Below are 25,200 nucleotides of genomic sequence, written 5' to 3'. Positions count from 1 at the left end.
TGGTTTCACACAGGACACAAACACCGGTGCCCTGGGTCAAAGGTCCTGTGCTTGTTGGACCCATTCAACACAACTCCTACCCATCCCAAAATGACTTTCACTCTCACTATACGACGTCTGTTGCTTTAAACGTCTAATAATGACGCTTTATGCTGGAGTTGATTGAAAGCTTGGTACGTGTCATACAGATGACACAGGAGGCTCCTGGCGTCATTATAGTGACATAAGCGACGCTACTCACGTGTGTATTTTGACGCCCTGGGAGTTTGACCAAGCTGCAGCTTGTGGTTATCAAAGGGCTAGCCGCATTTACACAGCCTGTTCAAGGCGGGAATATAATGCCGTTATGTTGCCTCACCGTATATAACGGCTGACTGCAGAAATCGGGGAAGGAGTGATGGCGCCTCTGAGCCGCAAACGGAGGTCGTGACAGAGCCATAACGAGGTCTGTGTAAAACATAAAGCCATGAAGACATGACCATGGGCGGCACAGTCGTAATGTTGTAGAGACGTGCTCATGTGTGCGACCCTCCGTGGGGGATTTTAAAAGCAGCTGTAACAGCGGCTGTAAATTTCCGCAAACTGGCAAAACGAAGAGATTTGGGAGCTCCTTACCTTCCGAGCAGAGGACGAGATCAGCTGTCATATAACAGACACAGTACATGATTGTGATTGAGATGTTACGCCTTTGTTACTGTTTAGAAAGCTTTGCTGATGCATATATTATTTGATATGCTAGAGGCGGACGCTCGCTTGTCAAATGTAACGCACGTCACATCTCTTTTAATTGCAGGATGCAGCAGTGCAGTGTACAATCACGCACTGGAGCAGAATGATGCTGCCGTCTGTTGGTTCTGCGTAAAAATGCAGGGGCGGTATAAAAGAGGGACTTGTTGCGACCCTATAGTGCGATCTCTGTGTAAAAGTGGCTACTATCATGAGCGTGAGTATGGACGCTTCTTTTGTGCAGTTGATTGGTGTAGTTCAGTAGAAATAAAATAGTTCCTATATGAATCTGTACACAAAAAGGTCTGTGGACTGAGTGTCTGAGTCTGTGCCATTTAGTTCCATTATATTCGAAAGAATGCAGACATCTCTACGGCCGATATCTCCAACACTCACACACAACTCACATCAAAACAATCTACGTTGATAAAAAGCGCTACGATAAGATAATAAATATGCATTTTTGATTTTGGGTTGAACCTCTTCTTTAAGCTACTTTAGCTGGAGTTTGCCTTCTCTGAGTGCTTTCTAGATGGAATAAGAACCCCATTCCTCTACTGTTGTATAACAGAGACGCTGTTTCTCTGCAGCAGTGTTGCTTTAACTCTGGGTCAGCATCTAAAATTGGCAGCGGGCCTGTTTGTAGTGGCAGCGTTAGTGTGTTTCGGAGGAATTTAGTCCAAGTGCAAGACCAAAACTTTGCAGTTTGTTTTCAGTGTTCATCAGCGTCTGGTCCGCAGAAATCTGTCATCATGCATACACATGCTTGCTTGCATTCAGTGTGTTATACATGTACGTGCTCAGGTTTGACAGCGTGTGCTGAGATCAGTGTGTGTGGGCCGGGCAGCCAATTATTGTATAAGCTCGTCTTTATTCGTTTTTCCTGATTACAGATGGGAGGCTTTGATCCTCGCAAAGCCTTTCATTGCCTCTGGCCTCATTCTCAAAGCCTTTTATTAAGACAAACCCACATTACCGAGCCTGATCTCGCTCCTCTCCTTCCTCGCAGTCCTCTGCCACAGAGGGAACGCATCCATCTGCATGTTTAACATGTCACCGGGGATCGCACATGTAATCAGCACTTTAACCACCCAAACACACAGGCAGACCGACACAAAATGTCATGGATGCAATTAACGCGTACACTCAGACGACACTTTCACCTCTACACCTGATCTGAGCGGCATCTGTATGTAGGTCAGAGTTTATGTTGGTTCACTAAATCTTAAACCGTTCCTCTAAGGGTCACCTAAGTGTGCCGACAGTCTCTCCAAATCTTTACCTTTTAGTTTGCCTTTTCTTAATTAACTTAAACTATTTATTTATTATTATTTTAGTCTGTTTTATTGTTTTACTAGATGTTGTTTTTTTCATTTTTTTATTAAACTTTTTTAAAAATCTATTAGTATTTGCACTGTTATCCTTTCATTTACCTTTTATCTACTATTTAGAGTATTTTTAGAGTATTTTATTTTTTGATTTATTTATTGATTTACTTACTTATCATTACTATTACATTTATTTTTATCTTTTTATCTATAGGTCTTATCCTGCCTCTGGTGTGTCCTTACTTACAGTAGTATTTTAATGAGTACTCTTATTTTAGTTCTTTAATTAATTACAAAGTGTGTGTGTGTGTGTGGGGGGGGGGGTTGTTACAGTTTTTCTTGTATAAGAAAAGTGCTACACAAATGAAGTCTGATTGACTGATAGATATAGTGAGTATTTTGTGTATTTCATGTCAGTTCAGTAGACTCCATCTTATTTTTTCTCGCAGAATTTCTTTTTGACTTTTGACATTTGTATTTCTGCATGCCTTTGGGCGAGGGACAGTCTCCAACCCTCCCTCTGAGCGTCACCAGAATGTCTTGTCTTTATCTCTGATTATTTGATATATTATGATGAGGGATGACTCAATTCAGTTTGATGCCACTTCAGTTCAGTGGACTCTATTCTAATCTTTCAAACAGAATTTGTATTTCACAGTTTTGGATTTCTAAGGGAACATGTGTGCTTTTGGAAAAAAAAGTATTAATGAATCATCAGTAGCAACATGCACCCGCCTACAGACTGCTTGTTATTGAGAAAATGGCCTTTTTGGTTGCACCTCCATTGGTTACCTTTCCATAATCTGAATTTCATTTCCTTGAAAACAATAGCTAAAGCACATTTTCAAAACTCTACAATGACAGTTTCTAACAAATAGCAAACCTTGCATATACAATTCTACAAAAACTCTTATTGATCCATTGTTTCAGTTACCTGTTGCCTGTGGTAGAAGAAATATTCAGATTTTTTTTAAGCAATAACGTAATCTTACAGTACTATATTGCAAATAAAAGTACTTAAAAGGTATTTAGGAATGCAAGCATAGAAGTATGAGTGAATTATGAATTTACTGATGCTTTTCAGAGCAAAATGACTAATAATGCAGCCACAATGGCCCCGCTCAGTGTTATACAATACTGGATTATTATTACTGTTGCATTTACACGTAAGCTACATTTCATTGTTGTAGCTGGTGAAAGTGGTGCTTATACTAACCATTTGCACACCCTTTGACACGTGTATTTATACATAAGTAATGCATCATATTCTATACTTTGATTCAAAAACTGAAGTTGCACTTACAGTTTACATCCATGTCTGTCAAAACATGGAGGCTTCACAAACATCTTCGCTCCAGCAGCACGAAATATCCACACAATCACCACAGTTTCAATGTGGACACTCAAGATTAGTGTCACCAATTCAGTATCTGACCAAACGTCTCCCCTTCTGTTCCTGAGATGTGACGTTGAAAAATGATATTGCATTCACGAGACTTAGACGTACAGGGTCAGAGTGACCTTGACCTTTGATCACCAAATTCTCATCAGTTCATTAAAGTAGATGTTTGAGCCATATTTGAGGAAATTCCCTCAAGGTGCTCCTGAAATCTCGTGTTCACGAGAATGAGACTGATGCAAGGTCACAGTGACCTTGACTTTTGACCATCACATTTTTATTAGTTCATCACTGATTCCAAGCGAACATTTGTGTCAAAGTTGAAGAAAAGTCCCTTAATGTGTTCTTGAGATATCAGGTTCATTAGAATGAGATGGTCACGGCTACCTTGACCTTGACCTTGACCTTTTACTACCAAAATGTAATCACTTCATCTTTAATTATAAGATTATAAGATAAGATTAAGATTCACACATTTAAAACATTTTTATTTTACTATAATATGAATCTGTTGACCCTTTAAAACCTTAGTTTCTTTCAAACACATGGGAAGAAGGTATTGTGTTACTTAAGATGAAATGACTCAAAATTTAGCAAAAAATTAGTAAAAGGAACAAAAAAAAACAAATAAAAAGGAAAGTACAAGACAAAAACAAACATGGAAATCACTTAGAAAAATATGCTTAAAAATAACAAAACTTCTGTAACATAATTTTAAATATAGAATTATGATAATTTTTGGGAATTTTTTGCCTATGTTTTTTGTTGTTTTTTTTAAATACAAGAAAATACTTACTTATTTACTAATTTCTGACAATTTATTGGACATTTCCTGCCAAGTTGGCCATTGCGCTTTTCACCATGTTTTCAAAAGGCTTCTGAATGCAGCACAAGAAAAGTTATGTCGATGTTTCTAAGGATTAAAAAGACACTTTCGATGCTAGTCTCAGAGCTGAGGACACCCTGAAGTCTTGTTTATGTGGAGTTTAGCTTCTTTGAGAGGGACATCAAACATGAAAATACAATTAAGTCTTAGACAGCAGAGTAAAAGTGTTGTTTTTGTCTTTCTCTTGAAGCGATTGGAAAGACTTCACCAGCCCTGCTTCAGTCACAGTTTGACAGATGACCCTTGTGCAAAGATTTCAAGGTTTTTTGTTTGAGCCAAATGCGAGATGCACGTGTTAGTTACCTGGTGGTTGCCTACTCACCTGGGTCCCTGGTTTGTGTGTGGTAACGACCTCTTTGATGAGACGAAGCTCCGAGGGCGTGACTCCACCGACCAAGAAGAGGAAGAGCAGAGGGTTGTCGCTGGGATGTGGACGACTCACCTGGATTTAAGACGGGACATTGTGATTGGTCAGTGTACTCTGAAGCTGTCGGAGGAGTTTTTTCTGTTTCTTACTGTCTTTTACTGTGATAAACAACCCGCTTTCTGCAGGGAACATTTAATCATTCGCTCTGTCTGTGTGTGTCTCGACACTGAGTCACTGCTCAGCTGGACACCTGAGATATTGTGATGATGAAAGTGGACTCTGTCAAGGCGCAGGGCGCTACGGCTCAAAACAAAGCTCAGTGGATGAATGCTTCTCACCCTGGTGCTACCATGACAGCTGACACGTGGACATGTAAGCAGGTGAACACACACACACACACACACACACACACACACACACACACTCTCTCTCATACAACACATGCAGACAAACAAATGTCCCACACAAACATGAATTTTAACAGCAGGGTAAAGTCTGGTGTTTTTGCAGAGCGCGATTGGCTGTCAGGGGAATAATGGCTTTGTGCTATTGGTTGCCGAGCGCCAGTCAGGACACATCTGCAGCCTGTGAATGCTAACTGAGCAATCAGAGCTGCAGGGGGTGGACCCGAGGAGAGAGTGGCTGTACACGTGAAGAGCCGGCAGCCTGGGAGTGAAGCATGTTGAGGATGATTCAACATGTGTTTAGCCCAAAAAAATGTGAGAGCAAATGATTCTCTGTGCATTCTGCTCGTGTAACATTTTGGTACTTCGACATGGATTCGGTGGCACTGCTGGTGGACAACAGACACAACAACTCCATGTGCGAGTACATCACCAGCTGCATGTCTGCTGGACACGCACACACATACACACACACAAACATACACGCTGCAGCCAGGAGTGTTTTGACCATGTGTACTGCCATGGGACAGACAGGGAGGGAGGGGCTTATGAGAGTGTCTAGAAACGAGATGAGAAATGTGCTACTACGTGTAAGTGAGGAGAATAAAACATGATGATGAACGTGTGTTCTTAAAGACGCCGCTCACTAAATGTTCTTGATGTTAAAGCTTGAAATTAGATTCATGCTGGCAATCAGTTGCTTTTTGTCCAAGGCAGGAAATCCAGTGTACCTGGGTTTAGATTTTCTCTCAGGTAATGCTCCATCAATCAGGGGCAGATTATGAGATAATGGACCCCTGTGCACACATGCAGAGGCACACAGACTTTGTGGTGGTTTTGCCACTTTTTTGTTTTGTTTTGACTCTCTTTGTAGTTAGTTGTGTCTCTTTCAAGCAATGTGGTGTTTTTGTGGTTGTTTTGTGTGTTTTTGAGGTAATTTTGAGGCTATTTTCACCTGTGTGTCTTCTTCTGGTTGTTTTGTGTCTCGTTGTGGTAATTTTGTGTCTTTTTTAGTTGTTTTAATTTTTTTTTGGCTTTTATTTTACCAACTTTCTTCCATTGAGATAGCCAAGATTACAAAAAAAGGTGTGGTCATTTTGTGGCTTTTTTTAAACGTGTCTTATTGTGGTTGTTTCGTGTCTCTTTCTAGTTCTGTGTCTCTTTGAGGGCACTTTGTGTCCTTTTTGGTCATTTTGTATCTTTATTACTGAGGCTCTTTCCTTTGCGTCTCTTCGTGGTCTTTTTGTGTCTCTCTTTTTTTTCTTTTAAGTCCTTCCGGTCGATACATTGTAGTTTGATTGACATTTTGCAGGTAGAGGCCAGGGGGCCCCCTGACACTTTGGGGCCCCGAGCCTGTGCTCTGTACTTGTTCAGAAATCAATCTTAATCCTTTCAGAATAGCTATTTTCTTACATTAGCAACTTTAAGTAAATAGCAAATTGTTCTTTTTAATGTGAGATATTTGGTGACTTACAGGCTAAAAACTCATATTTGGTTTCTGGTGTTCATCAGATTGAAGAACTGCAGCTAAATTACTAATCTTGTTACTTATGAGGAATCAGGAGCCAGATCTCCTGTAAAACTTGGACCGTCTTAACAAAGACTAAAAACGAGACTCCAGACACAAAGTCACACATTCACAGTTTTGTTCCAGATAGTTTAAGCAACGGTGCACAAGCTCTCACTGGTCATAAACCAGTCTGCAGGGTTCGAAGTGTTTAATGATAGAAACTAACGGTGCAGTACACAGGAGGCTCTGTGGTTAAAAATAGAAGTTTCATTGGCTTGTTTTATAGCATAAAGGGTGTGCTCCTATAGAGCGCTCCAAAGTTCATGTTTATAGATTCAATCCGTCTGAGTTGGTGCTTCGTGGGCCAAGTTTCTTAATTTGTGTAAAACCAGGCCACGGTTACACAACCAGCGTAATTCTTCCCTCCGGGTAATCATCAGTTTAAGCAGGCCCAGATGTGGAATAATAAGACCGTCGAGCGGATAGCGATCTGCTCTGCGGTGGATATACATTAACCACAACCCAAAAACTGTATGTCTGCTGGAGAAAAACATTTGGCCACAATATTAATGTAACCCAGAAATTCTGGTCTTTCAAAAGAATGATTGAAAGTGTATAACTCCCGCCAACTATTTCACATTCTCTGCTAACCCAAATTCTTTTTTCTCTGAAAAGGTGAAATTTGGGTGAAAATGGATTAATAAGGAATTAAGGCTTTCCTGTCCATGATACACTTGTGCAGACTACTGTCTGGCTGCTGGCGGGATTTGTTCCTTTTCGTGCGAAGCTTTTGCTCCTTGAGTACCTGAGCCCCGCTGTGCTGGTGTCATCTGAGGATTACACTGTGCCTTAAAAATAAATGTGACTCTCTGTAGCACTGACCTGGTGTGATGTTTCAACATAATTAATTACTGTTAAGCAAAACAGTCTGATTACAATTTACATGTGTATAGCGGTTACTATTTTGAAAGTATCTAAATTAATGATTAAAAAAATAAATAAACAAAATTGATTAATCCAAAAACGAACCTAAATTGACTAATGGGTGAAATGTGAAACCATATTATAAATGAGATCTTTGCTAAAGGAGTCTAAATGGAACCGCTGTTGGGATGAAATGTTACGCCTGTTATATCATTTACATTATCAGCGCTACTTATTGCTTTTCACTGAAAAAAGCACATCTATCGTCCTCTGAGTAATGCCGCACTTTCAGCACGTAATACCTGATTTTTGTTTGATGCATCTTTAAAGGTTGCTAGTACAGCCAAAGTGATGTTACGCTATCAGACTCAGCCCATTGCGAGGGTCTCCTGGAGTAGGTTTTTGCCTGTCTGTACCATGGATGTATAAAGAGACCTGGATACAGTATTGGAGGAAGGCCACCATTCATTCCTATGAAAGTTGCTGAGTGGCGCACAAAGACAAAAAAGTCTATGAGGAAAGAGATTTTTTACAGCGACAACGCCACCGTAAGGCCATTTATAAAGCACTTTAAATTTCCGCTGGTACTTGTGAACCACTCGGCACAACAGGAAATAATTTTTTTCTCTTGCTCAAGACAAGACTCTTCAAACAAATTTCGGACAACGGCTTCACTTGGTCGATACAGTTGTGGCGGCGGTGTGAAGCCCTTGTAGAGAAGCAAGCTGTGCTTTGTAGATGAAATAAAATGAAAAGAGGCAGCTGGTGACTCCATGTGGAGACACGTGGCTGTTTGTCCTATAAAGTGTGACCCTTTTGTGACCAAATTGTCCCTTAAATGTGTTTTTTTCTTTCAGCTTCAAACTGCAAAATTAGTTACTGTATATCTTGACTAGTTTTTCAATATGTGTGCAGTGATGATTAAAAAGCAGACTGAAATGTGAAGGCTTTACCAGACGTTGAGCTGTACATCGTGCGTCTGAGGGCAGAATTGTGGCTCAGGAAAATTAAAATTGGAGGGTAAACACAGGTTACATACTGCTGCTTTTGATGGTTTAATTGGACCTCAGTGGTAAACACTGTGCAGACATGAGAGGCTTACTCAGCAAATTGTCAATTCAGGTCAGGTACATGCGATGAAAGAAGGCACTTTATTGTCTACAGTGGGTAGTTGGAAAAAGAAAGATTAAGAGGATGGATGCTGACCCCATTACATACAAACGTGTGTGTGTGTGTGTGTGTGTGTGTGTGTGTGTGTGTGAGCAATTACCTTCATGAACATGCTGAAGCCGGTCTTAAGCAGGTCAGTGAGGCCTCCAGACATGTGCTCGATGTCGGGGCATTCAAGTCTGTCAGGGTGGAAGACTTCCTCGAGGATCTGCCGCAGGAAAGGACGATAGGTTGCCTACGAAAAACAAAAAAAAACCCCACTTGAATCCCTCACCATTGGAAGAAGTGAGATATACATTAAGTGGCTCTTCTGATAAACTTGTGAGAATCTGGACTCCTTTTATGAAATGCATTTTAGCTAAAATCAACCCTCCCACCCTACTGAATGTAACAGATAAACCAAGTCACATTTTTCGACCTTCTTGCATCTTTTTGTTGCCAATCACAATGAGATAAGCCTCGATCTTCCCACGTAGGTTGACAGAGAGACAACTGTAGGACTGGTAGTTTATCCTTTTTGAGAAATTGCTGCTGCATAGCAGTTAGTTTCCATATTGTGTTAATATGTTGTTCTGTGTAATTTTATTAACTCTTCTAGGCTTCTTGATGTTTTTGATTGTTATGTTGTAAATATTGTTCAACTGATTATAAATCATGAAATCCTTGCTGTTTTTTTTTTAAATGTTTCATATATATTGTCATGTTATTTGTATTTGCTGACTTTATAAATTGTTATAGATACACTCACGGCAACAGCAGGCGAAATGTGTCGCTCGCTCTGAGGGAAGTCACAGTGAAGTTCTTGTGTGTGCAGTGCTCGACTTTGTTTTTCAGCGTGTATGTGTTGATTTTATTTTACTGTTTTCCTTTTGCTATGTGGCTGCTTGTATGTTTTCAAAAAGACAATGAAAACATGTTTAAAGAAACCCCATTTGGGGGCCCCCGGTGGACCAGTGGATGGAGCAGGTGCCCCATGCATGGAGGCTGTGTCCTCGCCACAGCAGCCGCAGGTTTGATTCTGGCCTTGGCCCTTTGCTGCATGTCATCCCCTCTCTCTCTCTCTCCCCCTTTCACGCATAAGCTGTCCTATAGAATAAAGGCATAAAAAGCCCCCCAAAAACAAAATAACCTCAATTGAACATGGCAGTTAGTTAACACTAAAAAAAACCCCACCGACAACCGTTTTATTTTTAAACACAGACGTGTTAAGTGTGGTGTTCTACAGAAACAATGTGTGTATAAATACCTGTGTATAAATGTGATGGAGGAGCCGCTGGCCCTTTATTACCCTTTGCAGGTTTGTGTGAGTGGCCGTGGGTGTGAGAGACAGTGGAGTTATAAACAGCTCCAAACAGGTCTCTAACTTATGAGTCACCTCAGGAAGAGAAGCTCAAGCATCGCTGCAATCAGGACTGAAAAAATCCTGCCCTGTTGGATGTGGCTAAAAACAGCACTTTGGTCTATTGTGAGTGAGTAAATTAAGCCAAGAATCGACACCTACGAGTCTTAAGAAGTCCTGTTGGAAATTCTGAAAACAACCTTCTCTCAATGTTTCTCGCTCTGTTAAATTTCCCTGTTTTTGCACTTCTTTTTTTTTCAAGTTACATTTATTGGCTTTTTGTTCATTTGAAATAAACATAACAATAATTCACAAACCCTATCCCTCACATTCATCATAACAATCTTGGTAAAGTGGAAAACTTAGACAAACATGTATCAATTATAGATAAAAAAAACAACAAAAACATAATAAGAACTGTTTTTGCACTTCTCAAAGTTATTTGTGTAGCTCAATATTTAAGTTATACTATTCTGAGACTCATGACTCAACTAGGACTCACATTATTAGGAGCTGCCGAGCTTTCACAAGCAAGATATTTAGTTGCTTTCCCCAGTCGTTCTGATAGCAAAAACATTCAATAAAATATTAATGTCCTTGAAGGAGCTGAACCGCACGACCTTCACTAAAACCTCAGAAAGGTGAGCCGTGAAAAAAAACTGCAACAAGGACTCGGCTTTTCTTGCTCAGCTACCCAGGACAGAGTGCACCATTTATAGGCCTCAAAGCTAGCGGATCAAGAATTCAAGACATTTTTTTTTTCCATGGGAGTGAGGTTTGCTGTCTCAGAGAACAATAAAGACCCAGATAAGACTTGGCAGAGCTCGATTTGACAACGAATAACAGAAGTCTTAAAATAGACAGGCTGAATATCTTCCAGCTCTGGAGCTCTGGATAACTTTCTCCATGTTACGTGAGGCTAGTGACACATTAAGGCTATATGCCAAAATGCAAGCAAGGTATGATTTTTCCACGGATGCTGTTAACCCTTTAACGCCTAGATCTACATCTGTTTTCTTGTGCTGTGTTCAGACACTTTTCACAAGCATGTAGACCTCTGAAACTGATTTCTTTTGAGAATATAGGAAAGAACATAATGAAAAACTGGGCAAAATGTCCAAACATTAATTTTTTTTTGATAGCGCCTAAAAAAAACATTTTTTTTTAGATACTATCACAAAATTAGGGAAAAATGCCCAGAAAATGATATTTATAATTCTTAAATTAAAATCTTAAAATCTCAAAAAATTATGTTATGTCTTATGTATGTTTAAAAAAAACATTTTTTTTAGGTAATTTTCTTGCAACTTTTTAGTAATTTTTTTTTTTTGTTCATCACTTTCTTCCCATGTTTTTAAAAGAAATTAAGCCAGTTTACTCATGTGACAAAGGGATAAAGGAACATCTGGACATTTTGAGAGTCCATCTACTGAACTGTTGATTCGAGCATTAAACACACACACCGACGCACACGCCGTCCGAATGCTAATGCGTCCAGATGTTCCTGCCTACAGGCATCCTCTCACCTAAATATGTAGTATCAGTGTGTATCATCCTTAACTCACAGCCTCCCACTCCAGTCCTGCAGGAGCAGCCAAATGAGGCCTGGGGAAATCCTGCTCTCCATGTTATATAAATCATGAATTATATAAACGTTTACCTCTGGCAGAATGTTTTTAATGCACAGGTCAGCCTGCACAAACTAATCCAGGAGTAAACACATTAATGATTCACCTCCGGTTAAATAATACATGCTCACGCACGCACATACACAACCAGGCAGCAGCGCCGGCATAAACAACGAACCCAGCCCACAGTCACGCACGCTCCATTCTCATCCACGGTCCAAAAAGCTAAAAGCAATCCCTTTTAATCACCGCCTCAGACACCCACATGATGAAAACAATATTAGAATTAGTCATATGATAATGTCAGTGCTGAAATATTCGCCTGTGCACACAACCATGTGTGTGCGCACACACAACTTCTCACATGTGAGTATCAGTTTCACCACGGGTTTTCTTGGCGCAGAGGTGGATGACCAAATTAATGATCCAAAACATCACAGTGACAACCTCAAAAACACACAGAAAGCAAAGAACAGAATGTCTTTGGAAATGATGTGGTCAAAATTATAATGATTTCGTAAAATGAATCTCATCTGAATTCTTTTTTGCAGTCCACGTGCTGTGTGCTTTTTAAAGAAAAGTTAAAGTATGTACTGTTCTTAGGATCACATATTAACATGTTAGAAGTCATTCGATTATTTCTTTTTCAGACCGAAGTGTCAAAATAGCAATTTGTGGTTACAAAGGAGGTTAGAGGCTGGACTGTTTTTTGGCAGGACACAGTGTCTTTCTGAAGTCTCTACGGTTGTCTGGCGACCTCATAATGCCAACACGGCTTCAGGGAAGTCACTGGCCCGGGTAAAAATGTTACATTATTCTTTTAAAGGACTGAAAACAGCTGCACTGTAGATCTTTATTATAACATACATACTGTATGATTTATCTTAATTTAATGATTTGGGTGACTTGACCCTTGAAGTATCCCTTCCACAAAATCGAAGCAGATCATTTTCCTCTTACGTGTAGTGCCACTTATGTATCTGGACTGTTTTGGTGTGAGTAGCAGTGTGTTCAAGTATCGGCTGTAGAAATTTCAACCTTCTCTCCAATATAATGAAGGTAGATGGTACTCAGCTTGTGGTGGTCGAAGCAGAAAAAAAACTAAAAACTAAACTAAAAAAAATCTATCTATCTATCTATCTATTTTTACATTTTTGGAATGCCTGGATTTCCTTCCTGTTTACAAGTAAATGCTATCAATACAAAAGCAAATAATTAGTTTATTTCTTTGTAAAATACACAATATTAAAAATAGAGCCTACATTACACTTTTTTAAAACTAAAAGGATTAAAAGAACAAATTTCAGTTTTCCTTCCCCATCATTCCTTCATTTGTCTGTCCGTCCCTTCCTCCCTTCCCTCCCTAGATTGATAAATAGCGATAACAGATAATAGAAGCCATGTTGATGTACTAAAGTTATAGAATCCTTTTCTATTAAAAGGATACTTAGCATAGATCATATAGACAATTAAACAGTCAATACCTCACAGTTTCCGTTCACATGCTGATGCATGTTTTCTCTGAGTGGAAGAAAATGTGTTCAGTCATAGGTGGTATGCTCGCCCATGTACCACAATCTGTCAGTTTTGACATGGATGAATCACTTTCGTGGAACCACGGCTTGTGATTGGTTACAAAACTCTCCCTTAATCTTCTTCCTGATGTTGCAGCTTATTAGATCTGTACAAATGCTTACTGTAATAAAACTCCATCAAGTGTCTCTTAAACAAGGAAGCAATCAAGGCCCTTTTCTTCCGCTGAGGTCAAAAGATAGTGTTAGACTCCAGCTGCTTCAGGCTCCATCACTTACACTTCATTGGTGTATTTCTTCCAGGAAATTCTACAGAGCTCAGCTACTCACAGCATGACATGTGCTCAGGAAATGTACAATTTCATTGATCTTCTACAACGTGTTCACATGTGACAGTGAAGGCATACGAGTGCCGCTGTCAGCTGGTCTGATGAATCATGACCGGAATAAATGAAACGTGATTGGAGCTACTGGAGAAACTGATGTACTCTTCTTTATTACTTAATCAATTTGCTGCATTTAAATGAACAGTGGAAGCCTAATTACATAATCTAATAGCCCACAGCGCTCAGTGGTATTTATACAATCACGCTGGGATGTAAAATATTTCTATTCAGCCACCGCAGTGTTGATAGCCCTATATTGAGCTTCATGAGAAATAAAATCAACAACTTATGTAACATACAATAAAAGAAAAAGAAAAGGGTAAGAGGTCCTGACCCGTGTGGAAACTCTTTAGTCTGAACTCAGGGGAGGGGAGCTTTTGATTCGAGGAAATCTGAACTGAGAGGAAGGCATCTTGACCGACAGGTATTGGTGTTTACTGATGGAGGGAAAACATGCTGAGAGCGGCTGATGGATTTCTGATGTTCTCAAGAACAACCGGCAGCTGGAAGATATCACGCTGTTCCCCCTCCTTTTTTTTTTTTTTTAATCAAATCATTTTTGTAACGCAGCAGGAACAGGGACAGACAGTTCTGTCCCAACAGAGACACAATGCTGCTCATATTTTGACATATTTTGTGTCAATGACAAATGACATCATTTATACTCTTTCATTCAGCTGCAGTGAAATGGAGTAATGAAATTTAGCATTATTACTTTTTGCAGACGATAGAGAAAATAGCTTTAATGCACTCTGACTGCATTTATGATCCCATAGGTGCACTAAATTAGCCAAGTTGTTAAAGGAAAAGTGTGATATTTTTGAGAAAGGCACTTATTCTCATTACTACAGTTAAGGCAAGTGGAAGTTAAGACTTTTTAAAGTCATTTGGACTGACATTTAAGACCAGTTTTACAGAAGCCAATACTAGCATCAATTACTCAAGGTTAGGGGGGGAATTAATATAATTTTTCAAATATTTATTGTAACATAAAACATAACTCTTTGGTGATGCAAGAGGCATTTGGTAAATTATTAATTATTTCTATTATTGTTAATTTACCTATTATTCTGAGCTTTTGCAAGCAATACCAGAAAAAAAAAAGATTCAGAAAAATCACATATCCAATTCCAGCAGAGACTTTTCTGAGCTAAGCTAAGATAGCCAGCTAGTGTACAGACAGAATAGCATCTAGATCTTCTCATGTAACTCTCTGCAAACTAGAATTACTGCCTGGCAGTTGTATGCTCCCTCCCATAAAGCTGCAGCTACAGTTTATATTCATGTCTGAGAAAACATTGATGCTTTACACACATCTTCCTACAGAAGAGATCCCACAGAAGATCTCTACAATTAGAAGAGTTTCAATGATAAGTGTCATCAATTCAGTATCTGACCAAATGCCTCCCCTTCTGTTCCTGAGATATGGTACAATGGCCTGACAAGTTTTTTTGTGTGACATTATGTGAAAGTGAAGTTGGCCTCCGACCTTTTGTCATCACTTCATTTTATCCTATCAGACATGTGCCTATGCCCACCAAAATCTAATCAGTTTATTGGATGTTTTTGCCAAATTTGAAGAAATTCTCTTGAGGCCTTCTTGAGATATCATGTTAATAAGTATGGGATGTACGGATGGACAGACAACCTGGAAACATCATGTCTCAGGTATCACTAGCGGAGGCATAAAAGCGAATTAACATATTTCCAAAAATGTTTATACTTTTCCTTTAAGGATTACTGTATATTTATGAATAGGAAATGTAAGATGACTAAAACATAACAAATACTATCAAAACCGATTAAATATTCTAACAATTTAATACATTTCAAACATTTATCTCACTGTCCTGCTAAACACTAGAGAACAAACTCCTCCAATGAGAACAAGTCTTTGGTCTTCAAGGCTTTGTGATTGGATAAATAGCTTACGTAAGAATTAGAAAACTAAAAGCCTCAATCAATGTAATTTAAAGATATTCAAGAGACAATAAAAGACAAAAGAAAAGAACATAGAAAACCCTACTGCTGTAAAGCTTTTGTCAAGCTCAAACTCAAGTTTGTTGATGTTTACGTGTTTGGTTAATAAAATAATTATGACTTCCTAAGACAAAAAAACAGCGACTTGAACTTTCGTTGACTAACCTCAATGCTGCTGACCTGTAATTCTCTGTAGAAGCTATCCAATCAGACTGAAGGACAGCAGCAGTGAATCTGCACTGTTGACTGTTCTTAAGAAAAGGTAAGAGCCTTGGGTGCGGACAAAGATTCAGAGGTCACCCTGAGTTACATAAGCTCCAAGAACCAGACAATTCATAAAGAGGCTCTCACTCTGAATTCCCTCTCTGTTGCTGAATGCCTCTGTGACGCAAGCGGGAGATGCACAAAAGCAGCAAAGGTCAGAGGTGCTCAGCTGAATTTTTGCCCGTGTTACTGCCCTAGCAAGTGGACAAAAAAATAGGTGACTATAACCAGAGTGAAACCAGCTGTGTGTATGAGTCACTGATAACTACACACTGCCTGAGGACTGCCAAATATGTTGTTAGAGCTGCAATGGCTGATTGAATCCGACATTTGAGTGACTTTCTTGACTGAAAAGATCACAGAATAGATGTGTTGGATTTGTCCACTGAAAAGGAGCCACCCTGCAACCCAAATTGTGTGTTTTCACCATAGACTGTATAATAAAGATGGACGACATGACAGGTCCCCAGAAGTGAAGCCAAAACATTTTCCCCTGGTGGCTGCAATAAAGACTTACATTCTGGCCCCACATGTTAGCGAACGGTACCTGAGCCAAACTAATACACCTTTTCCACTGAAATTAATTTTTTTTTTTTAAACACGAGTAAACCTGCTCAAAATAGGCTATAGACTCCTTTCCAATTGCCAGTAGACCAGAGCTGTGTACATGGCTCTGCAGCAGACAAGTATGCCGCTCCATTTCTTTTTTGTTTTCTGGTGTCACACATTTAATGTTACATACAGGCCGGAGAACAGGGTAGTAAAAAGATGAAAGCAGCATGGAGGCCAGTGAAAATGTTGCACTGGTTACTTTTTTCAATTTCTTTTTCTTATTCCGTCTCTCCTTCTCCAAACTAATTTGGAATTATGTTTGAGCGTTGCTTGGGCGGAGACAGACAGTATTTTGTAGTGGAGCATCATTGCTTCAACCAGGTGACTACAGCGGATTAATTTGATGTGGGTGTAAATGCTGATATTAACCTTTCACATTACATACAAACAGCAGATTTTCGTGGGTGTTTTTTGTGCAGTGGGAAAATGGTTTAAAAGATCAAAGTAAACGTCAAATTAAATTTTTCCCAAAGATAGTTTCTGTCAATTACTGTAGTTCTTATTATGCTGATTTATGTTCAAGTCTTTATTTTTATTATAAGTTTGGATTTCAGTTAGTTATGTTATATAACTGTGATCTCATTATTGACCCAAATAATCGTGATTATGATTACTGCCATAATTGAGGAGCGCTTGTCTGTGTTTGTTTGACAAACCTGGTGAACGCCATCGCTGGCGGTGTAGACGGAGCGCAGCTGCTTCAGGTGGTCTCTGGTGTGGCTCAAACCTCGGAGGGTCTCGAACATCTCCTCCACAGCAGAATGGGCTCGCTCTGTGGTCAGCTCCTTGGGATTTGTGCAATCTGACAAGACACATGTACACACACATACTTGCTTAATGATAAGAAATCGTATAATACCGAGAGTGTGACATAACAGTGAAATACCTATAAGCGACTGTTCACTGTAGTGTGACAGGTTGTTTGCTAGATTTACGGAAAACCAGAAACACCAACGCTCCTTTAAAACTGACCTGAGAAATAAGCTAAACTTGCAAGAAAACATCTGCGAAAAATGGCCTGTAAGATGCAACTTCTTGCTTTGTTCCCAGCTGGGTGTGCACTGAAACCAATTATCAAAGTAAACGCATGGCAGCGAGAGGACAAGAGCTCTTTTATTCACACAGAAAACACTGCTGTCTAATCAAAAGCTAATGTTCCCTCCCTTCTAAAGAAGTGCGTAGGGAAGCAAAAAAAAAAAAAAAACCTGCTGTGAAATAAACCCAAAACGACAGACCATAAGATAAAAGGAGAGAAACAGAAGGGCTGTTACGAAAGACAGCGGAGGGAGAAAGAGCAAGAATGTGAGAGTGAAGTAAACAGAGAGAAAGTCAGAGGACAGAGAGACTGTAGAAGAAGACAGAGGACAGAAGCCAAGCAGTTTACAGTGCTGCTGGCAAAGTAGGTCGACTGGCACCTGCGCTTCCCCCGGCGCTGCTCAGGAATGTCACTGCCTTCTGTTAGGAAGACGGTCAGCTTTGTTATAGAAAATATAAAAGCAAACCTGAAAACTTACAGCGAGGCTACCTCTGAAAGACTCATAACGAACAACAAGAACACTGATGACTCAACCATCAGTGCAGCGCTTTTTTTTTATGAAGCAATGTAGCATATACCGTATGTATTTTTTTTAACCCTTTATTTTAGGATTTCAATATAGGACAAATGCTCATTATGTCACTTAAACATCACAGCCACAAAATTCCTTACACATTGAAAAAACAAAACAAAACAAAAAGCATTAACGGTTAAATAACATATACTGTATGTCGTCATGGGAACATAGGTCTTCAAAATTAGGCACATTTTTCCTGGTGACATCACAGATTTGCAAGAACCTAAAAAAATTGGAGGCTGGGATGTTATAAGCTCTCTGCAGCTGCTCAAATGACATTAAATGCTCATAAAGGTATAGAGCAATTATGTTTTGGATACTCTTCGGAGTCCAGTCTGTGAAAACAGAATCATTTTAAGCCAGGGCAAACGGATGATTTTCACATGATGGACTATCAGTGTAAACATCTGGGGCTTTTATGTGTAATTCAATTTGCGTCCAAATTTTAAGACTATTCTCAATTTAAAAAAAGAGTAATACAAACTATTATTACAGTATGTATTTTTAAATGAATAATCCCATATTCTCAGCCTATGACAGACTTTCACTGACTGGAACTTTAAGCTCCCACTTCCTCCCAGTCAGACGCTTTGAACTGCATGCTGGGATAAGAAGATTAAACTATAGGAGCCACATCATGTCTTCATCCTCTCAGGGCTCTGTTGGTCTGGACTCTGTGATACAGTAAGTATATAATACCTCTATAGAGACAGCTTAGCTCCTACAATAAGTCTAAAATACACTGTGGAAACAAAATTGTTACATTTAGACTGTTAAGTGCAAAAAATGTGCCACTGAAACCAATTCAAACTGCAATTTTTGATCCCACAGCCATCAAAGCATAAAACGTGCATTGTATTATTTCTGGGTATTATTCTGGGCTTTTGACTTGAAATTTTTATTTTTTACAATTTTCTATCTGATGACATAATTTTTTACCATATTTGGCAAATGGAGAATATACATGCTATTTCCACTACGTGCACTGTCACAATCGATGTTGCAGCAAATCACTGACATTTCCCAGGCTGGGATAATCAACAAAAAAAAATCTACTTTGCATGTAGTATATTGAAAACAATTCATTTTGTGGTTTTTTTTTTTAACAGGGTTTAAAAATCTGAAAATTAATGACTATTTGACATTTGTGATGATGACTGATGTTGGTTAAAAAAATAATCAATGGAAAAAGAAAACAATGTTAATGTATGGTATTTTTTTAAAAGTTGATTTTGAAAAGCACACTCTGTACACAGAGTGGTGTAAAATAAAACGGGCCCCAAGGGTTAAAGCACAATTAGAAAAAAAAACAAAATGCAGTGATATATTGAAATATATTGTATAAAATAGAACACACTAACAAACAGGGACATCTCCATCGCTCAGCAACACAGCATACAGCCTCAGTCGCTCTCAGTAAAAGGCAGCCAGAATTGCCAAGCACTAATTAGATTGAAAAGGTCTTGTATGACTTCTGCCGACATGGGGTTACCATCGAAAACCTAATTTAGAGCACTTACCTCAAGATTATATAACAAGGTATGAGCTCACATATGACACTGCCCTACTTTGGATTGAAAGCACATACAGACACATATTTGAGTGTTGCAGATAAGATCTAGCATTCACAAAACATATGGTAAAAATTTCTCTTAATGAACACACTGACTGTTCCTGCCTTTAACATGCTATAAATTGATAGGATAAAAAGAACACTATGTCATTTCTAACTCTCCCCCCTCATTGTACAAACAAGTTCTGACTTTCACAAGGCTGATATCTGACCTGTGTGAATATGTTCACTTTATATGGCAGATTATATATGTTGAGGAATACATCAGTGTCAGCACAGTTAGATAACGTACGCTGAACAGCTTGACTTTGTCAGGCTTTAATCTCTATTATTTGTTCTCTGTTGGTTCCTTGTACTTTCCATATAGGATATATCAAATTTAGCACGGCGAATCTTTGTTTTGAGTCGCTGTCCTTGGGAATGTAAAGTGTCTGGCTCGGCGGTTCGCTCTCCTGTGTTGTTCTGGCTATGAGGTAAACTCTTAGGAAAAACAGCAGGGCTATTTGACGGAGCTTAGCGTGAAGACGCAGTCAGATGTGGGTCTTATCTTTCCAGACACCCACAGAGGAGAAAGGCATCCTGCAAAACAAACTATGACTGATGTTTGTCTCGGAGGGTTTATACTGCTTAAGGACACTATGATACAAGAAAATGGTCAAATAAAACATGCAAATATGCTGTAAAGTTTGTTACATAATCAGGTAATAAACACGTGAAACCCCCTGCTTAGATTGTCTGCATATACGATGTATTTATGGTAGGAGTTCACTGAAATGAGAGCAGGCTCGACACACTCTAAGAAATAAAGGTACTAACAAGAACCATATGAGGTTCTTTAGCTTGCTGCCATAGTGGAACCCCTTTTTGGTTCCTGATACACTGTACAAGTTGATTTTTACTTAAGAAAATCTAGGAAACCCATTGCCTTGAAAAAAGCTTGGGATAACCCACAATCTATTGAAAGTATAAGCACAAAAAATGAAGAATGCAAAGTGCCTAAAATGCACCAAACACCTATGATTTCAACAATCCTTGAAGGACTATTTCTTATGAAAAAGGTTCTTTGGATGAAAAGAAATCTCAATGTAACTCTCACTGAACGTTTTTGCCAGCGCCAGCACATCCATCGTGTGGCGTTCATTATGTCACATCTATCATGTCGCACGTATTTTGCATCTTTGTAAAAGTTGGAAATTTTCAACTTGAGGATTGAGAGCGTGTAATGTGCTACAGCAAAAGTCGTATAAATCATAGTCTTGGTTCACTCTGCTTCAGGGTGCGGAGACTTACATCCAGCTTTCTGTTGTATTTCACTGCAAACTACATTAGCTGTTTGCTGCTCCAGGCTAATGCAAGTGAATTTTCACAAGTTGCAAAATGCTCCAAAAATACTCCAGTGACTGTTTTGGGTAGTCAACCCCTCAGGAGGAACCCTTATTTCTAAGAGTGTAGGCAAGACGGAGGTGTGTAAATCTGTTCAAGTGCTTGCGTGTCTGCTGCGAGGGAGCTGGTTGACTTGTTGCCAAAGCATACAGTGCAGGCCCAGGGTGAGGTCTGGGGCTGCAGCAGCCTGTAGGATGTAGCCCCCCCCCATCCCCCAATTGATAGGCAATCTGTGGTTTAGATGCTGATCGTGGCAGATCCTGAGCAGGAGCAGGACCAGGTGCAGATCCGGGAACATCCAGCTTGGCTGCGAAGCTGAACACCTGCATCTTAATTCATCTCACGCCACGCCACCCACCATAACGGCATCACACCATATTTATACCACCACGCACTGTCTGATGTCTCTCACGCAGATACGTGAGCTCAATTCCGGTTTGTACAAATCAAGCACAATTATTAGCCACCTCTCTGTCTTCTAGCGTACTGTCTTGCCTCTATATAATTACACCTTTTGTGAAACCGATGGGAAATGATCAGTAATTACATGTCATTTGAACAGCTTAAATGCCATTTACGTCCATACACATCGACTTCCCAAAGCAACTCAATTCAACAGTCAACAACCTGATTGCAAAATGACAAACTAATACCCAAGACTGACTCAGCACTGTGAGTCTAAGAGAAAGACTAGGATTAGAGAGAAAGTGGAGAGAGGATGTCGTTTGGTCTTAATTCGGAGACCAATGAGAGTTCAGGCAGGAAGTGGCTGATTGAGGGTTTTCCTAATTAGATCTAACAGAGCCGGAGGTGAGCAATAGCTACTAAGAGGGCTGTGAGTCTAACCTGTGACGCTCAAAAGGTGGAAGCTACCAACCAGAGAGGCACAGAGGAATGTCTCACTAATGACTGGAGGGGATTAATCAAAATCAACAAAAAATAAAGTACTGCAGAGAGAGAAGTGATGCAATCACAGATGACAGGGACTTATTATTACGCAGGTTTCCATTCAGCGTTAAAATTGTGCAAATTGACTTTAAAAAAAACTTAATGCATACACATCAATTAAAAAAAACTCACATTTATCACAAAAAGGGTTTTACACTGATGACAAGAAAAAAAGTCATATTTCGCAAAACTGCAATGGAAACACTTCATTATTGGCTTTTATAGGTCACATGATGCTATGGTTATGCACTTGTCGGAAAAACTGGTTCCCTCAGGCATGATGCAGCAGGCGCTACTACAGGTGTTATTTTATCGCAGAACTTTTCAAAAGTTAAGCGGATCATCCATAAAATTTTTAATCCACGATTCCTCTGTGAAATTGTGGACTATCACCTCCTAGAAAACCCTCATACTGTATGTGGCCACTCCCTAAGGGGCTTTCATCACCATTATCACTCATGTAACACGCCTACGTCGCCTTTGATTAGAAATATTATGGCTAGTGCGGTGGCTACTATAGAAATAAACCTGCAAATATTTTGAACATTCATCGGCGTGCTTCTTGAAATTTTGTCACGAGAGGAGAAGTCGCATTACTTCACTCAGTGGAAATGCAGTCATTTCGCAAATGTGTTTTATTGACTTTTTTCAAAATATTCGGCAAATGTGACAATAACAAACATTTTTAGCCTTAAAGTAATGCTACAGTCTGATTAACATAACTGCTCAGTGGGTACATTTAGGTGCAAACTAATATTACATTATTTTGAATTTGATACAGATCATGTAAAAAGCATATTACGTTTTTGGATATCCTGTCAATGTCATTGGAGTGAAATTACTTGTATGCCCCAAACTATGAATTTTTGGTATTTTTCCTGTAAATTGTAAACTAAGCAAGGCAGATAAGAAAATGACTGTCTACTGCTTGTTACAAGCAAAAGTCACTATAGCCATATACTTGAATTTTGAAAGCTTGACTTGCAGGTCTGTCAGACTCTATTGCTCTTGAAAAATACTCACCTTACTTATTTTCTGTTTTTGTTTTTGCTGTAATACATATAGCACACTGATAAACACACTTGTTTAAAAAAAGGGATATGATATTTTTTAGGGGGGTTGGGAGCATTATTTGAACATGAACAGAGCAATTGGGGTCTAAATTGGGAGTTTCACCGCAGTTTGCTTGTTTAGGACCAGCTCTCCGCTTTGTCATGGATATGATGGTGATGGTGGTACAAAAACCAAGTTTCCAAGGCTGCGGGGTAGAGATGCAAAAGAAAAGCCCACAGTTCTGGTCGGAGGGAGACACTACTTTTAAACATTATGAAAGACTTGGATATCAACAGGTTTTTGTTTTTTTTTGCTATGTGTAAATATCGAATCTCCGACATTTTCAAGGAGGTTGAAGGAATGAAAGAGGGCGGGCTGTGGTCCCAAGGTCAAACAAGTCTGCCACCAGTGGAAAACTTTGAAAAGAAAGAATTCCAGCACAAATGACAGCCGATCCACTTTTCCATATTTTGCCATGAAAAAATGACATGCCATTACTGTTTTAAAAAAACTGGGCAAAGCGTAACTGACTTGTTTTTGTGTTTACTGTGATGTTCTTGTCGTTGTACATCCTGTCTGTTAACTGCTCTGTTTATTTGTACAGATGGAGAAAAAAATTTAAAAAAAGGATGAATCTGAATGTTAGGGCATGTTAATTTGAGTATGCACGGCTGGATGTAAATAAAAATATTCATTTTCATAAGCCATGTAAACAGTCCAGAAGGAATATAGTCTTCTTTGAAATAAGGGCAAAAAACATAATATTTTGTGCATGTAAACTTAGTCAGTTATTTTCCATCAAAGGTCCAGCTTGATTCTGCTGTCACTTTTGAGAATGCATAATGTGCAGATTATGATCCAAAGTACAGCAAAGTGTGAGGATGAACCTGAATTGCACTACACTGCTCATAATGCTGCACAAGTTATGCTGGTTGCTCTATTTGCTTTTGTGCTAATGTTTTTTTTTTTTTAAATATACTTTTATGTTGGTTGTTTTTACCTCTTTACTTATGTTAATGCTTTTACATTGGAGCACTTTGAGATGTGTTTCAAATGTCAAGTGCATTACAAATAAAATCTACTATTATTATTATTTATTACTTAATATAAAAATATAAAAAGCTTGCCTGACCTGCTAAAATTCAAACTTTAAGAGCTGAACAAATTAAAACTCTTAAGATAACTGACAAGTGCAAAAAAAAAAGTTCATTTGTAGCAATGTGCAGTGTAGACGAGGTAGATATAAAGAGAGAAAAAAGAAAAAGGAAAAAGAATAACTTGTAATCATTGTTTTTGCCTGTAAGGCTGGTGACATTCTATATTTTTGTTATTGTTAACAAACTCCACAAAAAGATCAAAACCAACAAGACGCACTCCCTCTCTCAATACTTTCCATCTGTGGCTCTCAATGGCAAACCCTTTTAACATTTTATCAGTAGGACTTGTCGTGATTTAGATTTCACTGGTGGAAGTTACATTTTAACGTGTTGAAATCTTAATTCAAAATATCTGTAAAACACTTGAGATGTGTTAGAAATATACTGAATTTTCACATGCAGATATTACATATGAGTGTATTTTGTTTAATGATATATATCCCTAGTTCCTTTTTCACTAGTGCCAATGGCAATTATAAGATATGTGTGATTGATGTTAAAAAAGGATTGCAACTGGTAGAAATGTAATTTACCATTTTTGATTTCAACAATTGTATTTCTGATATGTCCTACATATCAGAAAAACCATTTTGGATATGTGGGTGTGATTAAATGTTAAAAGGGCTTGCCATAGGCCCTCAGCCTCAAGCTCACTGGCTCCTACTAAAGATATCAGTCATTACTGTGAATCACAAATATGTACTTTCATTTTCAAAAAATGCCAAATAATTTCCTCAAACATCTGTGCAGTGTTGCATTTGGTGGAAACTATTTTTTTTTTTTACCTCGTATTAATACATATTTGGTGCGTAATGCCTATTTACGTCAGCAGGATGGTGTACGTGGGAATAAATAAAAATACATTACAGTGCAGTTGCTCATGGTAATAAAGTAACATGTCAACCAGTGCAATACTGTGGCTCATTTAAGTATTTTTTTAAATATTTTGAAGCACTACATGATAAATGCATATCCTTTGTAGCTCACGGGAAATATTTGTTAGTATCTTCAATTCAGT

General features: G+C 38.9%; 1 protein-coding gene across 1 annotated transcript in view; it reads right to left on the bottom strand.

The window, feature by feature from the left end:
• The window catches only part of scfd2 (sec1 family domain containing 2), a 124,978-nt gene that overhangs the window by 1,339 nt on the left and 98,439 nt on the right, over nt 1-25,200 (bottom strand). Inside the window, exons 6-8 of the mRNA XM_042483276.1 lie at nt 17,112-17,257; nt 8,815-8,949; nt 4,662-4,781 (exon numbers count right to left, since the gene is read on the bottom strand). Of these exons, the coding sequence (XP_042339210.1) occupies nt 4,662-4,781; nt 8,815-8,949; nt 17,112-17,257 (401 nt within the window). The remainder of the gene's footprint in view (nt 1-4,661; nt 4,782-8,814; nt 8,950-17,111; nt 17,258-25,200) is intronic.

This window comes from Plectropomus leopardus, chromosome 3, assembly GCF_008729295.1.
Source record: "Plectropomus leopardus isolate mb chromosome 3, YSFRI_Pleo_2.0, whole genome shotgun sequence".
Classification (NCBI taxonomy): Eukaryota; Metazoa; Chordata; class Actinopteri; order Perciformes; family Serranidae; genus Plectropomus; species Plectropomus leopardus.
This window is presented reverse-complemented; position numbering and strand designations above follow the sequence as displayed.